This window comes from Papilio polytes, unplaced genomic scaffold (genome assembly GCF_000836215.1).
Source record: "Papilio polytes unplaced genomic scaffold, Ppol_1.0 DF821044.1, whole genome shotgun sequence".
Lineage (NCBI taxonomy): Eukaryota > Metazoa > Arthropoda > Insecta > Lepidoptera > Papilionidae > Papilio > Papilio polytes.
The window spans coordinates 220393-243866 of NW_013528160.1; the positions used below are offsets into that span (position 1 = coordinate 220393).

Sequence of the window (23474 nt, forward strand, 5' to 3'; positions counted from 1 at the left end):
TTAAAACACAATTTGCATGTTCTAAACTATTACATAATTCGCAAATCGTGACGGCGGATCTCATAAAAATGTGTCTATTTGAATTGGTACGAAATAATTCGTGCATAAAGTGTCGGGTGCATTCATAAGACATTGTGCGAGTTATCAAGGACAGGTCAGGATTCCGCTGGAGGGAGGAACTGAGGGCACGCGGAGGTACTGAGAACTGCGATGAACTATCGAAATACGTGTACAGGCACCAGTCTAACTTCGACCGTCGAAGGTAATCGACGTGCGTGCGAACGAATACATCGAATATTACGATAGACATTACTAGTGTTGTACCTTTTTATCGTAATTTCATTTTTTATTTATTTAATTCGTGAAACTTTAGTGAATTGTTTGATGTCATAAATGTTAATCATCTAATGCGACTACTGATTTTTTTTATTAGCGTTTTACATAATTTGTTATTTTAATGATCTTGTATATAATCATTAAATCACTTTGCATGTCTAAAATGAGGTCAAATACGCTATTTTATGAATGAGTTTTATTTTTTAACTAATTTTATTTAAATTTATCGATTTAATTAATTTCAAAAATTACCATAAATACAAAGTTTATTGACTTAGGCTTCTGCATGCTGATTATTTCGAAATAAACAAAAATTTCAAAACATATTTTTTTTATGTTACCTTTTTTTAAAAGAAAGTAATGAAAGTGATTTAAATATTCCTGTTCAGTAGGTGGGTGATGATATTTTGACAATAGTGACATAGGAAGTGTGCCATGGCAGTGGCAGTGGCCGGTGTCAACATGGATGTCAAACAGCTATTGTGTGCGTGCCTATTGTTGGCCTGTGTTTACTTCACGATGGCACAAGTAAGTAAATGTTAAGGGTTACAGTTTATTAATTTTCACTAAGCCCATCACTTAAACTTAATATTAGTTAAGATCGTTTTTAATCTCTGGTTTATTCATAACTAGTGCAAATAAAAAAAAGTAAGTAGCCTATCTGTTCTTCCCGACTTTGCTCTACATCTGTGCCAAATTTTATAGATATCCATTTAGCTGTTTAGGCGATAAACTCTAACAAACATTCATACATCTAAACTTTCTCATTTAAGAACGTAGACAAAAGCAGCTGCTAATCAAACAATATGCTGTAACTAGTTTAATAATATTTGAACAAAACAAAAACAACGACTGACCCTAGCGACCAGTTTATCTTGGCCTGTTCTTAGCGACATTGATAGTCGTGATAAGGATGTTGTTTAAAAAAAAGTGGATCTGACTTATTAACTTGATTCGTCTGTATTTTGTGTGGGTTTGTTTGTATAAGTTACAATACACATGTAAAAGTTTATGTTGGTTTCACATACATGGCCCAATGGTTATTATGCAAGCATTTTACGATTCTTTTTGAGTTTATGGTTAAGATCTATAAAAATAACAAAGTAACCTTATTCGAAGTGACCAAAAAATGTTTATAACTATAAAAATTATCTATACTAATATTATAAAGAGGATTTTTTTTTTTTGTATGTATAACTCAAAAACTACTGGGTCGATTTTAAAAATCCTTTTACCGTTAGAAAGATAATTTATCTGTAAGTAAAATAGGCTATGTTTTTTTATTTCACTAGGACGAAATCTATTTTCTAGGTGTATTTTAGAAAATACTAGGAGACTTTTGAAGAAATTTGTGATTGAAACTAGTCAGCACCGACAATGTTATTATTAATGGTAAACTAGAGCATGTTTTTGATCATTTTATTAGCGGATGTTACCATTAATTAATTTATAGAGTCTTAATCTATCAGTAAGATATCAGCTATATTTCGCCAGCTAGATACGAGCTCGTTGCTTGTTTTTATATAAAAGCTAATTCCCTATCTTGCGTTATCTCTCACCTCACGACATTTAAATATGTTCCAACATAAATTAATGTCCACTCAGTCTGGCCGTTTTGTATTTTATATCTATGTTGAGTTTTTCTTGTTCTTTTGAAACCGTCGCTGAGAAAAAAATCTGGTTATGCAATAAAATACGACTTTTGACTATAAAAGTATTTACAGATACTCTGTATTTAATAGGAAGACAATTTGTAGAGATGGGCAAAGATTAAGCAATGATTATATTCTGTATTTTGTTTTTAAAATTAAATTGTCAAACATGTTTGGTTTATGATAAAATTAACTCAATACACAATTCCTCATGTATTCAATCAGTTTCGACGCCACAAATAAATTAGTTTTAATTTGAATTTTTTATGTAAGCATGTATTTTGATAGACGACTAAGCTTTTGTTAATCTAGCTCATAAACTATTTGAGTTTATTTGAATTTTATTTATTAATAAAATAAATAAACTGGTATTACAAGACAAATTGACAAAAGCTGTTATACTCACATCTTTGCAACCAATGTTGTTGGCTTACGATATATTAGTTTTGTCCACGAGTCTTCCGCGTGGAAATAAAAAAACAAAAGCGAGTAGCCCATGTGTTCTTCCAGACTATCCTCTACATATATACCAAATTTCATCGAGATCCGTTCAGCAGTTTGAGCTACAAAACCTAACATCCATCCATCTAAACTTTCGTATTTAAATATTAGTATGAGTATGATTTACTACGGTCTTTCATTTATGTAAATAAACTAAAATATTAGAAAAAGAAAAAACATCGCGACCAATCTGTGTTGCCAACTACAACCGCAATGTAACCACTGACCCAGTGGCAATGACCTACGAAAGTCAGACAGATCAATAGCTCTACGAAGTGTATAACCATAACGTGTCTCAATGTCAACATTAGTATACTTTTTATTGCGGGTTTCATGTTAATAGATTTAATTAATAAACAACTTTTTGTCTGCCTGACTCAAGTGTGACGTCATGTGTACCTTCACATAGTTGAGACGACCCTTTTTCACGTTCGACTTATTTCTTTCAGAGATGACTGTCTATTTAAAAGAAATACAATTCGAGTTATTAATAAATTTGAAAATGTAACTAATATGATATTTATTAATGTATCAAGTGATTAAAAATATAGATTTATGGCCGAACACTGAATTTAATCTCAAACAGTTCGCTTCGTAAACAATACAATATGACAGAAGTCAAAATTTTAATGGAATATGAAGTTTAACTGTAGCTTTATGATTTAAGAGGATGTTACATATTCTAATGACGTTTCAGTATTCGGCTGCATTCACTGATGTTGATGTTTTGAATTCCAAAAATGTTAGTGATTTTGACATAACAGTCCAAATACGTATTATTAGGAAATGTGGGGTCTAGGCTTTGACATGTTTGTCGTAAATTTAAATTGGCAATATTTAGTGCAAGTTTTTACAATGTGGCAATAAGTTAGTTAATCGGCCACTTATCATGATTCTGCCATCGATTCTGGCATTTTGGCAACGTGAAGCAAATCAAGTGATGCGAAACTTCGCTCATAAATAAAACATGTTGCGTCGTTCACACGACACCATTGTTACGGTTATGTTACGAGTTTTGGAAATAATGACGGCATTTAGAGCACGCTAATAAGTTACATGTCGATGGGTGACTATATGTTTTAAGCGCAATGGCGCCTAATGAGGTTAAATGTTTTAGAGAGCCATTTAAAGTTTTAATTTTAGAAAAAAAAAAAACATAAAAGCAAATACTGAAAATAATTTCAATTGAAAAATTACTATAATTTTGCACATTTATTTATTTATTTCATGTTAAAAATTCGCTGATTCTGTATATTTATTTATAAGTCAATATCGCCTAAAATAGCGGTTGAAACAGTTAGCATTTCACCCGTCGATATAGTTTTCTTATAATAGAAGGTAAACGAGCAAACGGTCACTTGAGTTCGCTCGAATAGCGAAGTTGCCGCTTCCTATACACCTCCGGAAAAATTGATAAGGTTATGTACGTGTTGCCCTTAGGCAGGCTGCTATTTTCTCTTAAGCGACGCATAATAACGTTTTTCTTGTCCTGTGCGTTTAAATAAATGTAATATAACTGCTTTAACTATTCAAGTGTTTGTTTGTGCTATTTAGAGGATTTGTTACATTACGTATTGCGATTAAGAAATATTTTTTGATTTCGCGAATGTAAGGAATGAAGAAATTCCAATGTAATTTGAGATTGTTGATAAGTGAACATCGATTTGTGAAGTCGACAGCGTTATGAAGACACGCGATGTGCCTTTTGATTCGCAACCGATACAGCGATGCAACATCGATTACCTAATCGATTGTGCAGTTCAATAATCGATTAGTCAAATCTTTACTTTAAATCCCTACACTTACATACACATTAATTACATGTTATTATTCACGAATCGATATGTCCCATCAATCCAACACCTATAACAGTGGTAGTGCCCGCGTTAACATCTTAGCACTGCAGGGCCGGCACGCCCGGTGTAATACCACGACCACACAGAAGACAGGCGTGAAATGGAAGCAATTCCGTGTTTCGTCTGATGAATGTGGTGCCGGAGGCTTAATTTAGGTCCCTTTCTCTTTACCACCCTTTTCTTATAAGGAGATGTTGGGAAGAGGAGGTGGATTTGACGGTGGAGGATCTCCTCCATGCATGCATAGGAAGGGGAAATATCCTCTTTATGTGCGTCTCCTACTCCGTCGTATAAGGGTAGGCAACGCATCTGCAATTGCGGATGTCTATGGGCAGCGGTCGCTTCGCCATTTTGGCGATTTCAGGTGCCCGCTTGCTCGTTTGCCACCTTATGATTTATAAAAAAAAAAACGTAAGTGTAGTGCTATATCGTCACTGATTGTTATCGATAATCATTGAAATATCGATGTAAAATGCTTGATATGTAATACATATGTATAATCAAAATTAAATTAATTTTATAAGTACAAAATTAATAAGCTAAAAACGATATCTAAATCCATTTTTTCCATAGTAAATTGTCATATCTCATATTTTCCTTTCTAGTATTTTGAAGAATCTTGGTATAATGACGACACCCGACATCTCCCACAGTCCTCTGTATCGGTTACTCAATGGTACGATGTAGACAAAAAAAGTATAATCTTAGCAAAGTAATTACGGAGGATAGTTGCGTTGGTGCGCTAACAATGGGCAGCGCGAGATACGGGCGTAGTGAGGTCGCGGAAACAACCGAAGATTTATCTATCTAAAGAGCATGGTTAGTTGTAAGAGATTCTCTATTCTATTCTCCTGATCTTTTGATGCCTAATTTAAAGACTTGAATGTATGTTGTAATATTTTATCTATAACTTTTTGGTAGGCAGAGAAAAGAGATTTATTGAACTTGTTTAATACAATTCAACTTATTAAACAGTCATTTGTCATTTTACTGGTATCATTGCAAGTTATTCGCAATAATATTAGCAAATTTAATCGATGTATTGTATAGCTAAATGTCTCGATAACCTTTACTGCTTGCACATCACTAGTCTATATTTTGCAACGACCAAACACTACTATACAAAAATATTATGTATGGCATCGCAATAAATTTAATTAAAATAAACCCCGCATCCAATTTGAACTATCGAAATATTTAAGCGAGATACTGTAGATGTGCATAGCATAACTGGAATAAGCGAATGAAGTAAGTCCCAGCGCTCACCTAAGCATTTACAAAGCCCTATTAAGTATTAGAAAGTCAGGTTTAAAACATTATTATGTTAACGGTTATTAGATTGACCAATTGGATTTATTTTGCGGAAAATCAATGTTCATAGTTTCGCAAAGATTTATGAGAATTTAAGTAGCCAGTGTGTAATGCCCTTTATATTGGTATGGTAAGTGAACCTTTGAAGAAAGGGAATTGTTGCCAACACAATGGCGATAACGTGAAATAAATAATGCAATAATAAGCAGAAATGTTATCTTTAATCGCTTTTGTGGCTCGCAGAACTATTTATTCCTGTTTTAATCGGAATATTCTAGATAAAAATTGTCTTGTTTCTTGTTTGTCTAACCTTTTTTAGACAAAACAAAGCGACCGTATCTGGCAGGCGTAGCCAAAAATAAAAACCAAAAAGCAGATAGTCGTTATCTTTTTGAAAAAATATTATTTAATTGAATTAAAAAGGGTTTTAACACTGTTTGTTTAATTTATAAAAGATTACGACTCTAGAATCGAATGGAACAAATATCTTTTTATATTTTTTGTTTGAATTCTTGTCAAACATAAGGAAAAATTTATAGTGTATAGTATACCTGATTCTGACCTTTAAATAAATAGAAATTTATTAGAGTTGGTGAAGGAGGGAGAGGGGTTTGGAACAGGCTCTGTAGCGCCGGTCCCAATGTAAAGGAGTAGAAATAAAAATAAAAATCGCCTAGTAAACACATGGCACGTGGTCTGCGACCTTCACGTGAGGTCTGACCCCGACCCCTGGCGGTGTCTTAATGCTTTTTTTCTTTAATTAACAAATTAGATTCAGATTTAATAGAGCTATAAAAATAATGAACTCTTGAGTGTATGTGGTCGGACGAGTCTGGGATAATTTTAAAATTCCTTAAATATGAAAATTCTAACATAACTATCCATATTTCATCGTATCACAAGATATTGATAGAAAAAAAAAGACGTGATATCAGTGATGGAAAATTTTTTTTAAGGAAATATTGTCTTGGAATAGAACCAATAACCTATAAATACATCTAAGATAGAATACGATTAAAGTTCATACAAAATCATTAATAATAAAGTGCTATGAATAGATATATTACTTATATCAAATAAAAATATGTTGTTGATTTATCAACATAGGTATAAAATAGATACACTATAAATATTGTGAACATTTAAGCTAATATGTAATTAATTTTTAAACGTAATACATAATCAAGTAATATTCATTTGCGAGTGTTCAAGTAAGAAGTGAAGAGTGTCACCGTACAACGCCCAGTTCGACCGGTTTGTTTTTAAACTAAAGTCATACAGCTACACGATGCGAGGCGATTGCGAAGCCAGCATTAGCAGAAAATACGAATGACTACTCATGCGAGTAAAAACACGGCAATGTTAAAGTTGATTGTCAATATAACTTCCGTACTATTGTGATCTGTAGTATTTAGATATTGTTGCACTAATAACATAAAAATGAATACATAGAATCAACATTTTATTCGTATAAAATCATATTGTTAGCGCATCTGTAGGTGTGCAGAAAGCTTAAAATAAATCTTACCTCGTGACCTTTCAGGTCATGTGATGTTCGAACAAGTATTGTGTGCAGACTTTGTCATTATTTGGCTGGACACTTTATTTTTAACTTTGTGGTTTTCTTAGCGTTTAAATATATTTAACTGCCGTATTCAGAGGTACTTAGGGCGATTAACGGTTACTTTAAATATAAGTAAATTACTCAAATTTAAATTAATCCCACGGGACTACCTAGGTGATTACTCAAGGACACTAACATATAACACGCTGTTACATATTTAAATATCGTTTCAGTATTAGGCTGTATAAGCAATTTAGGTAAATAATTGTATAGTACGAGTATGACTTCTTGATACTTCTAAAATATTTATCGTATTTGTGAAAACGTGAAATGTTCTGGTGAAGGCTGTCTTTTAAGGAAGTGTCACATAGCTTGTAAAGCGCCACATCTGTGGGCGGATGTACTAACTTCATATAGTATTAGTTCCGATAATGAGATCATCACGAATATTTGAGCAATTCTATGGATTTCGTGGTCGGGTATTGAAAGATTGGTTACCTAACGGAATACAATAGATTTTATTACTGTTATTAGAATTATATTTACTATAATAAGTTATTTGCATAAATTAATAGTTATCTGACAATTCTTTTTTTAACGTTATTAAAATTATTATAATTGTAAGTTAAACATGCATTAGAAGGGCAGCCAAAACAAAAGTAACCGACCTCGGGGAGCCACAGTTCGTTCCCACACCGCGTACACTCAACCCACTTGTACGTAATGTCTGTACACACAAACATAGCCTGCATCCTCTTAACCAATACATTTATTTTCGTAATTTTAATAAATTAATAAAAAAGATTTAATAACTATGTTTAAATTTGCATTTTACCGTAAAGTTATATATTAAATGTTTATTGAATACCTTATATCTATAAGTATTTGATAATTTTTGCTAAAAACATAAAATCTTACTAATGTTATAAATGCGAAAGTTTAGATGGATAGATGTTTGTTACAGTATGTAGCCGAAACTGCTTGTAGGATCTCGATGAAATTTGTCATAGACGTGGAGGATAATCTGGAAGAACACATAGGCACTTCACACACTTTTGTTTTTTAAATACCACGCGGAGAGAATCGCGGGCGAAAGCTAGTATAAACGTAATGTATTATGTATTAGATACAAATAGATGCAAAGGTTAAGATGTTTTAGCGCTAGAGTTCTCAATATCTGTACATAGTCTTTCAAATACATATTTAGCCAAAAGATTGAAAACTAAGCTTATAGATTTTATACTATTGTCACCTCAACTCTTCCAAGGTTTTTAAGATAAGATATAGACGTCCTCAACTTAGGTTAGAAGTTAATTATTTGATGAATGTATTTTATCTATATAACATACGATATTTATTGTCAAAATGCCTTACCTTTGTCTAGGAAGGTTAAATATTGATATATGCTGCCATTTATAACATTTTTCTAAAATAAAAACATCGAAAAGTTGTCATAAAAGAATACATTACCATGATTTTTTATTTCTAGTAAATTTCTTAGTCTATTGTAAGAATTGTTGATTAAAAAAGCCTGTTTTTAAAGACTTTTTCTAAATATTGTACACATAAAATTTAAGGAGGGATATGCCTGACGTTGGTCTTTTAAAGGCTAGTAGAGCACATCTTATAATGTTGCATTGGGTTTTATTTACTAGTTTCAGTAGGCATCAGTCTTTAAAGACTGTTCTGGATCGTATTTAGTCAATTGCTTTTCTAACATTGTTTTATTATCTAACAATGGTGTAGCAATCCTAGCCAGTCGGTTTCCGTCAGCCGTCGCGCCGTGCCTGGCTCCAAGTGTCCGCTCTAATTGTAGAGGGCGCTACAATGAGATTTATCTTGTACGTAACCGCGGAACTGCTATACTGAGGCAAGAGGTCGGAGGTCGAAGGTGTAACTATTAAGGAGGTATTACAGTTTATTGGCTTCTGTTGTTACATAATATGTAGGCGTCTCTAGTTAAGTTCATTATGTAACGATGTTTTCAAACTTAATTACCTATTTTGAAATTAAATATTGATTTTACTGTGTTTCTTATGAGGTAACTTTTTAGTTTTTTTTTATATTGCAAAAACCAGCGCTTGACCACTATCCCACCTAGACCAAGGTGAAGATGTGGTCGAAGGATGGTACGCGCTAGTTTAGTTTTGTGTGAGATACAGTTCAGTTGTTACATGTCAAGTTTTTGTTAATAAGATATTTTTATAACAAAAACCTATCTCTTGTCTTAGAATATTCACAAGCATTAAAATACAAGTTGCAGAGATAATTAGATTCATGAACAATTAAACGTGATATCGAAACAATAAAGTCTGCGCACAGAATCTCTGCTTGAAGTTGGCGATTCGCGAGACTCAAGACAATAAAATACTTTTTACGCACTTTAAAAATATTCATAAAAGTCCCGTATTGTCACAACTAGATTGAAAACTGTACATTATAACAAAAGTAACAAATTTACAAGGGCGGGCCCACACCTATGACTACGGCACAACTTTTGCACGATTGTCAATTTTTTCGCAGCAAATTCAACTGTTTAGTTGCACAACTTAAAATCGAGTAGTGTGCGCACCTCCATATAAGCTCATAGGAATCAAAGCGCGACTAAATAGTTGTGCGATTGTTTAGTCACAGGGTGCACGCGTTATAAGAATTCTAGTTCACGGCAGATTGTGTAGTGTTTTACAAATTCGTAGTTTTTTTTCGAAATAAGTATGTAAATTTTAAATTTCAATAGATGGGACATAAATGTTTTCACATCATTCGTGTGACGACATTGTTATAATAAATAGCTTTTGTTTTTTTTAATTCCAGCCAGTTCGTAGGCGCGTTTAGAGGAACAATAGGTAGTTGGCAGTAAACCGTAACCTTAAAATCAAATACATTCATTTCGCAATCCATTGACGACTTTATACAAATATTGCGAAAACGTGCGTTCAATTTATCGTACTAAATCATTTAGATAAACTGAATTTATAGTAATAGATATTGTATTTTTAAATCTTACTTATTATAAATGCGAAAGTATAGATGGATGGATGGTGTGTTAGAGTTTGTAGCATAAACTGCTGAACGGATCTCGATTAAATTTAGCAAAGATGAAGAAGAGGATAGTCTGGAAGAATACAAGGGCTGCTTACATTTGTTTTTTTTTATTTCACACGGATAGAGTCGCGGGCGAAAGCTAGTATTAAATAAAAATATTTATTAAACTATGATGAAGTATTTGATGGAAACAATTAAGTATTGTGTTGTTCCATTACTCTATTGAAGTATTTTAGTCAATCATGTGTTTTTTGTGTGTTCAGGAAGATAGACGCGTGGTGAAGCCCCCGCCGACAAGGTTCACATGTCGGGGTCGCGCGCCCGGGTACTACGCCGACATGGACACTGGGTGTCAGGTCAGTGAATTGAGAATAATTTTCTGTCTTACATACGTATTCTTGACCTGTTATTACGTATACTATGTACGTGTAATATGTTGATATAATGAGTTAATTGTAAAATATTAGTAGATTTTTATTGATTTACTAATATTTCCTTTAATAATTCCAACTAAGCTCTAGGCTTGTGCTAGGATATGGTTCACGACAATAGCCGAATGGTGGGATTCGAACCCTCGATAGGTAGTCCGTACCCCGAACCATTAATTAGTAGATTTTTATTAATTTACTAACATTTCCTTTAACCATTCCAACTAAGCTCTAGGCTTGTGCTAGGATATGGTTCACGACAATAGCCGAATGGTGGGATTCGAACCCTCGACCGCAAGATCGGTAGTCCGTACATTAGGCTATTGGCGTTTGGCGTTTATTATGTTAGCAGTTACCTGAACGAAACATAAAATTGTTCCGCTTCCTCTGCCGTGACTTGTGCAAGCTATTTTACTGTTGCTAAGCAAGACAAACATCCGGAGCAATTAATGTTAAGTCAGCGGGAACAGATCATGCATTCAAAGCATCGAACACCTCATTATTGATCATGCTATCGTGTTACATAGTCTATACATAGATGTAACACTATTAGAACGGCCAAGCACAGGAAGCGATTTAACCGTAGCGATTGACACGGATTTTGATCCGACAATCAATACCTAAATTTAATCTAAGGTAGTCTTTTTTTATTTTAATATAAGGTGGCAAACGAGCAAGCGGCCACCTGAATCCAGTGAAATGGAAAGCGATCGCTGCCCATAAACATCCACAGTTGCAGATGCGTTGCCTACTCTTAATTGACGGAGGAGGAGACGCACATAAAGAGGATATTTTCCATTCCTATGAGTCTCCTCCACCGTCAATTCCACTTTTCCTTCCCATCCTTTCATATTAAGAAAAGTGTGGATAGGGAAATGGAATAAAATTAGTCCTCCGGCAACACACTTATCAGACGAAACGCGGTATTGCTTCCACTTCACGCCTGTCTTCTGTGTGGTCGTGGTATTGCACCGGGCGAGCCGGTCCATTCGTGCGAAGATGTTAAAGCGGGCTCCACCACTGTTAAGTTTTTCTTAGTTGTAAATATTCTAAGATTCTAATACTAAATTCTGTAGTTTCTATTTGTCTTCAAATGATTGTAATCAAGTGATTAATCATATTTTGTGTCATCTCCGACAAGATGTAAATTATTATGTTATTAGTATTGTATTTTATTAAGGATCAGTAACGTAGAAGCCTAGTTTATGCAATGCTAGCTATAACCGTGACTTTGCGCGGATTTTGTTCTTCATTTGATCTAAACATTAAAATCCGTTAAACCGCATTTATTATTTTAATATAGTTTATGATATTAAATAGTAAGAAGTTAAGCTTACTAAATCAGTTTACGCGTTCTATTATTAAAAAATATCTTGGTTACAAGATGTACGTTGAAACTTCGATACAGATTATCTATGGTTACCGTAACGTTTTTTATAAGTATTTCGGTATAAGATTTTTTACTACGTAAAAGGAAATGTATATCGTTATTATGCAACAGATGTTACTCATAATTGTTCCTCGAAATATGACCACATCTGACATGTCAGAGTGAGTAATATTGCTTTCTTGTTTACAACCATCCATTTGTCTTTTGCGGCTCCTAAAGGGCCATCGGTATTGGAGGGTCAAGGTTTTTTTAAGATGAATAAAGATAAATATTAAAACCCGCAAGCCTCGGAAAATATTGATACGAGAAATCGCCGCCCGATGAGTTTATTTTTATAAATTTCCAATTATATTAAAAACTTCACTACTTACTAAATTTCAACCATTTTGAATGCTAGAATATTAAATACAACCGAGGGAAAACGACCAATTTATAACAAGAAAATAAACAACGTCGTTATAATGTGCTAGATTAGTGAAGCTAACAAATATTCATAAATTATATATTTCATAAATTATCCGCGTTGTTCAGCGCTACGCGCACGCGCAGCAAACAGCAAACAGACGCGAGCAGACCGCGTCAGTCATGTGACTTTGACTCCGCGAAAGGAGGTTAAGTGTCGCGCATTGATGCTTTGTTTTGTTTGCATCAATTCAAACTGACACATAATTATATATTATTTACCTTACATAACATAGTAATAAAAAATATATCACTATATCTACAATAAGTTATATAATGTTTGCTAAAAGATTAACTCTAAAAGTTTACCAACTTTATTAATTTCAATTACAATATTACGAAATTTTTTAGTACTACTAACTTTAACATACTTCTTTTTATTAGTTAAGCTGGGATTGCACCTTGGACTTGAAAATTATCCTACGTCCACTTGCGACGTTATTACGTTTAGTATTCTAAACGATGTGCGTTTGTTTTTTATTCGCATTGCTACTTCCGACAATTAGTGTCAATTAAGATTGAAGTGTAAAAAACGATACTAGTATACTCTGAAATATTTTTAATGTGTGATCCAGGTTATGACTTACTGAATATTGCTGACCCCTTTGGCGTTTCTATCCTGTTTTATTTGTAAACTAGCTGTTCCCGTGCGATTGCATTAGCATTAAAATATTTTCTTGTTTACATGTGTCAAATTGTCAATTGCAAATGTCAACATGACGCGACAGTCTTGCTTCCTTGATGTTGGCAGCAACTTATAGTCTCTTTCACACATTAGGGTTTTTATCCAAAATATTTACCCCCTAAGTTTAATGGCGTTAAAATATATAGCGTAAAGCGTTACGAAGTGTAGGGCTTATTGTTAAAAAGAGAATTATTCAAAAATATGCTGTAATTGTTGACATCTTAGGCAACAAAGAAGTGTGTGTTTACGCTTTTTTATAATAAGTATAGATATATATTATAACGCGGAATTGTCAATCTTTTAGGTTCAAAACCTTAGTAGAGGTTAAATAAAAAAATAACTGTTATAAAGATGGCTCTGAGCTTGACTTTTCATTATTTATTGTCAGATGTTGACGTTTTTTCGAAACATCTGGCGGAGTAATGAGGGGTCAACGTTAAAACACGTTATTTATAACCATTAAGAGGTCGCCGATTGACGAATGACATAATTTATCTTAAAGTGCAGGAAAAATTTGCGAAACGAAAGAAATTGGTTACTAAAATAAATTTATTATAAGCTTTTAATTCTATGTTACAAAAAATACCAGGTTTAGATACGTTTTTGTGTAGTTACTCTATTATTCTTTATTGAAATCCATCGACCTGTATATAAATATAAAATTGACTATGAATTTATGTAAATAATATTTTTTTTTGAAACAGACCAATTTTCTTAATATTATTTAGAATATTGTTGGGGTCTTTGTGTCGGAATTAACACGTGTGTACGCAAGGTCACGAGATGGCGCTGCTTCCGGGCACAGATAACATCTACAAATATTAAAATGGTAGCCGCTAACAAGGCGACGCTAAATTGTTGCTATTACGTGCAATTTTATAAAAGATGCTGCAATAAGATAATCTTTGTTTACGTCTCTGAGATGTAACTAAGTAAACTTCACGCTAATTGACCACGTCTAGTTTAGATCGTATCTCACGTACTTTTATATTATTTAATTTTTAAGTATTCTCTAGTATTTGTTAAGTGTACGTGTGTAAGGATAAATATGACTTAAAAATACCAGAAAACTACATGTATTTTGCTATAAAGTTATATTAATAGTTTTATTACTAGTCGTACTTCATACTAAAATTATAAATGCGAAAGTTGAAATTGATAGATCTTCCAAAACGACGTAATGGATCTCGATAAGATATTGCACTCATACAGAAAGTGTTCTGGATGAACTCAAATACTTACTTACTAATTTTTTTTTAAGTCGCGGGAAATCCTAGTCTGTACTAATATTACAAAGAGAATAGATTTGTATTTTAGTATGTATTTGATTCACGTAAAAACTACTGGGCCGATTTTAAATTTTCTTTCATCATTAGAAAAGTAATTTATCTGTAAGTAACATAGGTTATATTTTTAAATTTCGCGGGTGAAGTCGCGTGCAACAGTTAGTAATCAATAAATCATTGTTGATATACAAATCTTAATTCCCACGACTTATCTTTGTGTGATCTTAATCAAGATAATAACGCTTTCTAAATACTTATTATTTGTCTACGCAACCTTTATAGCAATGTTTGAATCTCACAAACTATTCTAAGCAGTTATTTGAATGGATCACTTAACCTTGTCCTACTACAAAATAAGTGCGTGGGTTATTTTTAATCTGTTGCTAACGATGCGATTACATTTTATTAGGCTCTCAAATATAAATTATTCAGAAACACCATCGGATGTTAAGTTTGTTAGCTTAAAGTATAATGCATTAATATGTAGATATTTGAGAAATTAAAATGTCAAGAAATTAAAAAATACGTGACTTAAAATAATAAAATACTGTTTTATAACAAATTTTTGTATACGATCTCTTTAACATAAACTTGCAGGAATGTCGCATAAGACGAAAGATGGAAAGTTTGAAAACAACAAAAAAAATCGTTATTATACCTAGGAAAAGGAAAAAATCTACATAGACTAAATTTAAAAAAATTAACCAGTTCAAATATCAAATTTGGCTATTACAACAGTTTATTTAACCACAATCATATTAACACAAAACAATTAGTGTATTTAGTTTCCGGTAGATGTCAGGAACGTATTCTATTCACGGGCGTGTAGAACATAGCTTCATTGCACTAAAGTTCAAATAGTATTCGAAGGGCGCAATTATAGAATTCATATTATATCTATTGCTTGTAATGAAAATCTCGTTATGACTGACATTTCATGCCATGGAACCCTACTGTGACGAGATTTCCATCAATGATTTACACGACTATCAAATATGATCAATTTCAGGGGAAATCTTGGTATTTCAGACGACTAAACGACAAGAAATACCACAATGCTAAGTTGCTGAGTATAACTTAACGAATTACATTATATTACTTAGACATAGGAATTACAATCTACACATCATGTCTTCAAACTGCAACTATATAAGCGAAGCTTTTTTACGATGAGAGAAAAGAGGTAGAGACTAATAAACCTTGAAAATCTTCGTTTTAAGCAAATGATGATTGTCGGTGTGAAGTGAACCACTGACAGGACCTTGAACTTTCGTTTTACGTAACCGAAGATACGATTAACTACAGAGGTGTGCCGATGCGGTGATACTTTTACTTTTTAACACTGAATTTATAATGATTTTGCGTAATATTTACACTCGTGCTTTTAGTATGTTTTTACAGTTCATTCATTGTGCTAAGTTAAGGGTTTAAAAATGATAATAATGTCATATATACTTCATTAATCGTGGAGTTAAGTATAGTCTAACCAAGAATATAACAATACAGGTTCATACAATATGGATAGAGTTTTTATATTACTGGTCAGGCTATAAGTTTAAGTCTGAATTAATAATTACTTAATGAAATTATTTAAAAAATAATATAAATATTCCGCACAAGAATATGTAACAAAGTAAATATTTCAAATAAAGGACGAAAAATGTTTGTTCAATGTCGACGGGAAGTATCACTTAAGGAAATAAAATATTTATTCACATTATTTGCTTCCACGCTGGTCGTTTACAATTTCATGGTTTTTAAAAATTAGTAAATCGGATTTTAATAAAACCTTTTTATGGATTCAAGTAAAGGCGAGAGTATATATTCCAGTAGCTGGCACACTTGAATGCTAGTCCCTGCAAATGTCAATTGGTAACACAATATTTTGCAACAGCTGCCTCCATCCAAGTTGTCGGAGGACTCGAAGGCAGTACGTAGCTTGGCACGTTTCGTTTCATAAGTTTTCATAAACTGCCATACAAGCAACTGTTCAATTTTATTGACATGTATTTTCCTGACCTAATGCTTATAGAATGTCTCGTAAAACTCAAGTAATCAAATTTTAATCTCAAAGTTAGGCTGTTTTAAAAACTAAATACACCGACAGCTAAGCAACTGTGATTTATGTAGGTCACTGTATTACTAAACGGTGATTGTAGTTTGATCCTTCCGTTAGCGACCTGCTTTTAAACATAATTATTATGTATTGCGACGTTACAAATTACAGCTGTTTTAAAGTTACGCTATATTGTACCAAGATATAACTTACTATATTTCCAATGGTTACAAATATCACAATTAAGGGTTCTTTAACCCCTTACAACCTTTGTTATCATTTACCCAATAACAACTAGAAAGACAAACAACATTTCTACATTATTGGAACGACGTAAAGCATTTGTGGAACAAAATAAAATAATTTTTAGAGACATAATTGAATAAAATGCTCCTTCAATTCGTTTCAACTAATATTAATTTATAAATATTTAAAGTAAAGCCTAAAGGAGGATTCGTTTAGGACAGTATCAAACATTCCTGTAAGGAGGTCATGGCGGCGCGTTGACAAAGTTCAGTCGCCGAACGCCGCGCTCTAATCTGTAAGTGCCATCAGGTGAATTTAGGAGGGCAAAAATATAAATAAACTTATTCTAAACAACAATTAATAACTATGAAATTATCAGCAAAATTTCCGCTATTTTTTTCAGACCAGTTGTATTTTGGATTGTGTGCATTAATGTTAAATGCAGGAAATCATAACATAAACGTAGGATGTACAATGTTTTTGCCGCCTTACTTTAGCTGTAAAGTTGAACATGTTTTAATTGACTCAACTTAATTAACAATGGAAGTCAATTAAAAAAATAATAAAACATCTAGATGCTGTAAAATTTTGATAAGAGACTTTTGTACGTTTTCAGTCACGTAAACCAAATCAATAGTTGTTTTTATCTGACCTTTGACTGCAAAGGTCAGTGATCCGGGTCGCTTCAGTTCGTGATAGTTTTTATGCAAGACGATCTGTCGCAGATACGCAGTGAGCTAGGAATGAGGAAGTAAAACCTTCGCAATGGGACTACATAAAAATTAAATTCAACATACTACTTCGTATGTTACAATCGAAACTAACTTGAAATTTACTTATAATCCTCCATCATTCCGGAAATAACCTCAAATTGTGTTGATATCAAATAACACTTTGTGCTACTTGTCTATAATAATACCGAATTAAGAAAGGTTATAAGAGATTGGTTTCGTGCACGTAATGTTTGATAAAAAAACTATTACAAAATGCGAAGCAAACATAACCTAATAGCAATCTTCAGTACATTAGAATAGCAGCGATTAAGTTTGTAGACGTAACTTTTGCAATGTGTATTCACTTGATTTGTTGCACTATAAATAGTCGAATATTGTAAAGGTGCGCACCGACTAATGTGATTGTAAAGAATGGTGACGTTTGCGATGTGAACATCAATTTCCTCATTAAGATCTTGGTAAATAGCTATTTATTGTAATATCCACAGTACTCCTGAAATATATAAAATGAACTCACATACGTTCAGTTTTGACTGAACAGTTCGACCATTTAGTTGAAATTGTCAGTATGTAGGTAAAAAATTATTCTATGTTTTTTTTTTTTAATTCAGTACGAAAAATAGTAAATACATGGATGTCATTGTCAATTATAGATTTTATCATAACTATAGCACTCTATCGTTCATGCTTTACCTTGACCTTATTTTTTAATTCGAACAATATTTCTTTTTTGTTTTAAATCGATTACAATTCGTGTACGATCGTGTACATCCGTCTTTAAATACAATAAAGTGTTTATGCATTAACAAAAAATCAATTTGATATAATTCAAATGCATTAGGTATTTTAATGCTCTGACTGTCGAACAGTTGAACGTTAGTCACGGTTAAAGTAGCAGAATGTATGTAGTGTGTTAACACCCTTTAGTTTATATTACGAAACCTTAGATAATTACAGAGAATTAAGAAAAAAAATATTTCTACAAGTACACGAGTAAACAAACATAGACAGACGTAATTATAGTCGTCCGCTATATCACTTGCTTAATACCTCTAGCTTAACTCTAATCCGTAATTAACAATCAATTTAATTCAACAACAAATGTAAGTTACAAAGATTTGTAATAATTACATTTTGAATACGAAATACTAACAAAAACCCTTTGATACAGCAACAAAGGCTTACATTTTTTACTGCGATAAAATAGAAATTAAACACAAAAGCGTAGAGGTTTAAAAACAATGTACATTTGCTATTTCAAATAGCTTCCTGATACCTACAGGAAAATTATTGAACACGTCAAACACTAACATATTGCATTAAAAACAAACCATTAATCTTAAAACTAAACGCATTCCAGTTTACAAGGAAGATTCTTAATTACATATTAATCATTTCTAACAATGTTGTACGATTCCATTGAATAATTAAGCCATTTGTTTGTGGATTTCAATAGTGAAACAAAACACTTCTATACAGCCATCTCTTTCTAACTCTTGCAAATAACAGAGACAACAAATTATTCTACTACAATTGTTTCGTCGCTGGAATTTCACGGCTCAATAAAGCCTTGTAACAGTTCAATCAATGCGTCCAATACATGTCAAACGAAGAATTCATTTTATTATAATGAGCCTTGTAGAAAAGTCTTGATCCTGCCGACCCCGCAACATCAATAACGGCACAATAATCACTAATTATAGCTATTATTATCTAATCACATTCTAACACACTTCATAATATAACAGACGTTGATGACGTCACATCCGTATATGCACATATTAAAATATATTTACAGGTCAACAACCAAAGATATTATGACTACACAGAAAACGGCTCTGGCCATAAATTTAGGTATAGGATTAAGGTCGCCCAATAAAAGAACTTCCAAATTTTGGGATAATGTCACCTAATTTCTTCATAGAATAGCTTGATTTGGCTTGACCACATAAACTTGAGTGGGATATGACAGTTGTGCTGTGACACATCTCCAGCCCCGCTTTAGTTCTGTGGCATCATCCTTAGCATTGTACTAGTGCGCTTCCATACCAGCGATGTAATTAATTCTGTGTAATGTGTTGTGTGCAGGTGTACCACATGTGTGACGGCATGGGGAGGCAGTTCAGCTACTCGTGCCCCAACACGACACTATTCCAGCAGCGGATGCTGGTCTGCGACCACTGGTACATGGTCAACTGCTCCAATGCTGAGCGAGACTACGATGCCAACTTGCTTATTGGTGAGGAATTGATAATTCACATATTTAAGGTCACAGGAATCGCCAGAGATGATCTACGCTAGGTGCGACAGATGCCCAGTCTTGTCCCCTCTAGGTGACGCCTAAACAAAAGGTTTATTGAATATGCTAAGCACATACAGTTAAAGCTTTAAGCTCTATTTGTTGACAAGGTCGCTGTCAACACTTCCACATTTGCATGTGACCTCAGCTACCGAAGACGCGCAAAGTGAAAGCCCAGCTTAAAGCGCTCCCTGCGGATTACTTGTTACGAAATCGTTATTTACTTGAAAAAAACTTAGCATTCCATTTTGTGCAAATATTAACTATGATAATTTATATTAAGAAAGCTTTGAGCTTCTTTAACTGTAAATAGAATTTACATTTTGTATTATCTTGTCCCTAGATAACCGATTTCTGATATTTTCGGGTAATAGTATTTCTTCATGGGTCTTTAATTTTGTTTCCTACTTTTAGAAATATCGTCTCGGCTAAAATTGCCGTCAGGCTAACTGCAATGTCAAAATGTTAGTATGACATAACAAGTGGTACATAAACATGAAATGCCACATCTCGGACAATGAATTGTATATAATTCGTGTGTTACTTGTCTTACTACATTCCTCATCACGAACTTAGATATAGGGTTGTCAAACATTTTATTTTTCTTGTCAAAATATACAAATATTACCAATATTTTTTATTTGCTACTAGTAATATTATTTAGGATAAATTGTCCTTAAAGTGGATTACTACATTAAATTCACTGGGGTTCATAGCAAAAATAGATTAAAGTCATGTGGTGGTTAATCCTCTGGAAAGAATAAATAAAAGTTGATAAATGCTTTACTAAAATTATAAATTTTCACAATATTGTTTTTTTAACACTTGACAGCCCTGTGGATGCGTAACATATAATAGCAACAATTTATAGGCAGCGAGCCGTGACAAAATAATAATTTACTTCTTCACAAAAATATTCTATTATTTTATTTTGTAACTTGAAAACTTCGATACACCAAAACACATAAGAAAGCTATTTCAAATTTGAGCCGTAAATGAAAACTTATTGATAAATCAGACATTCGGGAATCTAGAAGGAAACGAGAAAGCAGCGCCCCTACCGGGCGTAAGGTACACTTACAGATCTAATACTTTTGACTAGGACCTTACGAATACATTTTCAGTCCCAACTCTTCTTGTAAGCCCTGTAAGAAAAGAGTTTTGCTATCAACATTTCCTAGTTCAAATACGTGACGTGTTGAAACAATTAAGTCACCTTCACACGGCCGGAATTCCTCTCCAGCAATTAGTTGTTCATTGCCTTGTCTATCAAACTCGGCTAATGTAAGTGAGATGCGCGCTTCTTTGTTCATACAAGGTAACTCCTATGATAGAATTATAATAAAGGTTAAAAACTAATTTTATGGAGCCTTAGTTCCTGTGTAAAGTTTACTGCGTATCGTTACGGAGAGATAAGCATAATAAAAGTAATGAGATAAGACAGATGTAAAAGGGATCAACAAATGATACCAGTCTAGGTTAAGTCAATCTATAACATGTGTGAACTTTGCAGGTCAACGGGACAAGCCGTTCGTATCTGATGAAGACATGAGGTCGCGAACTCCGCGGCCTGACGTGCTCTCAGTACCCCCAAACAACAACTACTACGATGGCCTGAGGGAGGCTGAGACGAAGGTAAAATGCGAAGAATGAATATGAAATCTTCTAATGCTCGTTATTAAAGCAAAATGTTTTCATAAATTCTACCTTGTTTCAGTTCCCTATACATCCAGGTAACAGTATCGGAGGCATCGCCGACTCTATCTCAGATGATAACAACGAGCTGGACAGCGACAAGCACAGGTTCCGCCCACAGACCTCCTGGTCTATCGGTAAAGCTACGGAAAACAATTTTGGCAGAAAACGCAACAGGATAAACAAACAAGATAGAGACAGTGTGACTGAGGCATCTCAAAGGGTACAACCGACATTTGCACCGACACCTAGTGATAATTTTCCAAATATCAATCAGGTTAATGTCCCACCTCCGTCGAGAGAGCTCAGCCCCCCAATCCCACCGGCGACAACAGAATCCGCAGACAAATTAACATCCAATAAAGATGGAACCGAAGATCCTGTATTTACTTTCATTAAACGTTTCGATCCAAACGTGCCGGACTCACACAAAACTTCAATGACCAAAACCGAAATTATAGACATTAACAAAGAATTACCTCAGGGACAAGTCAGCTCCGAAGAGGACAGAACACCGCGCAGAAACAAGAACTTTGGCAACACTTTGAATAAAGTGAGAAACGATAAAAAGAAAGGTGCAGTAGAGAACACGAGGTTCGATACTGTCAATGTGAAGCCTGATACTGTTGAAACGAATAATGAAAATACAGACAACAGTCAAATTCCAGTCCCCGATAGACACTTATTGCCTCCTAAGTCCGAATATTCTAAGATACCATCAACAACGATGGGACCACCGATATACTACGAGTGGAAGTGGGCGGTGCCGGCGTTCGGCCTCGAACCGCCCAAAGAAAACAACGCTACCAATATAACAGCAGCGCCACAGAAAAGAACACCACCGGGCAGGAGACCGTACAGTGACGTCATCAGGACGACCACAACGCCCGCACCACCGGACCCACTCAACACGGAATACAATATCAGTTCATACTTCGTGCCGGACTACGTGTTCCCTCTGGATAAGCCACATCCAGGTTACGATGATGACAACGCGGAGACATCGTTCCACGTGAGGGTGGCGCGGCCCGGCCGCTCCAGCTACGGAGAGAACCCCGCCTGCCCGCAGTGCCACCCCGCTTATCTCAACCCGGGCACCTGCGAGCCCTGCATCGTTCGGTAACTAACTACTATCGGGGAATCTGGCGGTGTTACACACAGTAGCTACAAGTCTGTTTGAAGAGACGACGCGAAACAATAACCAATAGAATGTTTTTTTTAATGTTTGTATGATATATAATTTGTTGTTTATCAATATCCTTTCCATTGTGCAACTCAATGCTAATTCGTTATTTGTAAGAGGTGGAGTTTGTATCGTTGAAAGGAACAATACAATTTCTCTGTAAGTGGGTCACCGCGAATTGCCCTGACTGTACCTATACTTAGTTATCAGGCCATTTGTAAATATGACATTCAGTACATAATTATGTTATATGAATATGACTCTCTTTTATGATTTTATTTAAGACGATTTTTGTATTTTACCTTTATTAAAAAATATTTTTGTTATTGTAACTTAATGTTTTTCAGTACAAAGAATTGTTACGTTCGAATTTGTTTCATTGACAAAAACCAGTTAGAATTAAAATAACATTAAAAAGAGAATCTCTATCCTCAAAGCCAATGTTAACTTAATTAAATTACTTTAAAGGATATTTGATAAGATTTTAGTATAATTACAATTATAAGGGTTATGTTAACTTAGGAGTACTTAAGAACTTATAAAGTTAGATATTTATGTTTTGTATAGTTTTGTGTGTGCCTGTTACATTAATAAATACTTAAGTTACAGAAAAACGAATGTTTCATTTTAAATAAAAACACCATTTTTGAGTCGACGAATTTATTATAGAAAAAAGGAAAAATATACAATAATCATAACTAAATACTAGTTTTATTTATTTACAATTAATAAATTATATTTAAAC

The 23474-nt window shown here is 33.7% G+C and overlaps 1 protein-coding gene across 8 annotated transcripts; it reads left to right on the forward strand.

Annotated features, from left to right (window-relative positions):
- The first annotated feature begins 246 nt into the window (after window positions 1-246).
- LOC106109916 lies at window positions 247-23320 on the forward strand. Of its 8 annotated transcripts, none has more exons than XM_013291571.1 (6): window positions 247-333; window positions 726-864; window positions 10529-10621; window positions 19641-19791; window positions 21365-21486; window positions 21569-23320. In XM_013291571.1, the coding sequence occupies exons 2-6, from the start codon at window positions 772-774 to the stop codon at window positions 22667-22669; spliced, it is 1560 nt and encodes a 519-aa protein (XP_013147025.1). In that variant the 5' UTR covers window positions 247-333; window positions 726-771; the 3' UTR covers window positions 22670-23320. The 8 variants fall into 8 exon arrangements, with proteins under 8 accessions (XP_013147025.1, XP_013147026.1, XP_013147027.1 ...); XM_013291572.1 differs by having other exon boundaries at window positions 248-315; XM_013291573.1 differs by having other exon boundaries at window positions 248-315; window positions 729-864.
- Window positions 23321-23474: the final 154 nt, after the last annotated feature.

What these genes read in the sequence shown, in the direction of transcription:
- LOC106109916 (XM_013291571.1), top strand. Translation starts at nt 772, where the DNA reads ATGGCAGTGGCAGTGGCCGGTGTCAACATGGATGTCAAACAGCTATTG. An exon ending in TTTACTTCACGATGGCACAA is followed by an intron (nt 865 to 10,528) that starts GTAAGTAAATGT and finishes TTGTGTGTTCAG; the next exon opens with GAAGATAGACGCGTGGTGAA. An exon ending in TGAGGGAGGCTGAGACGAAG is followed by an intron (nt 21,487 to 21,568) that starts GTAAAATGCGAA and finishes ACCTTGTTTCAG; the next exon opens with TTCCCTATACATCCAGGTAA.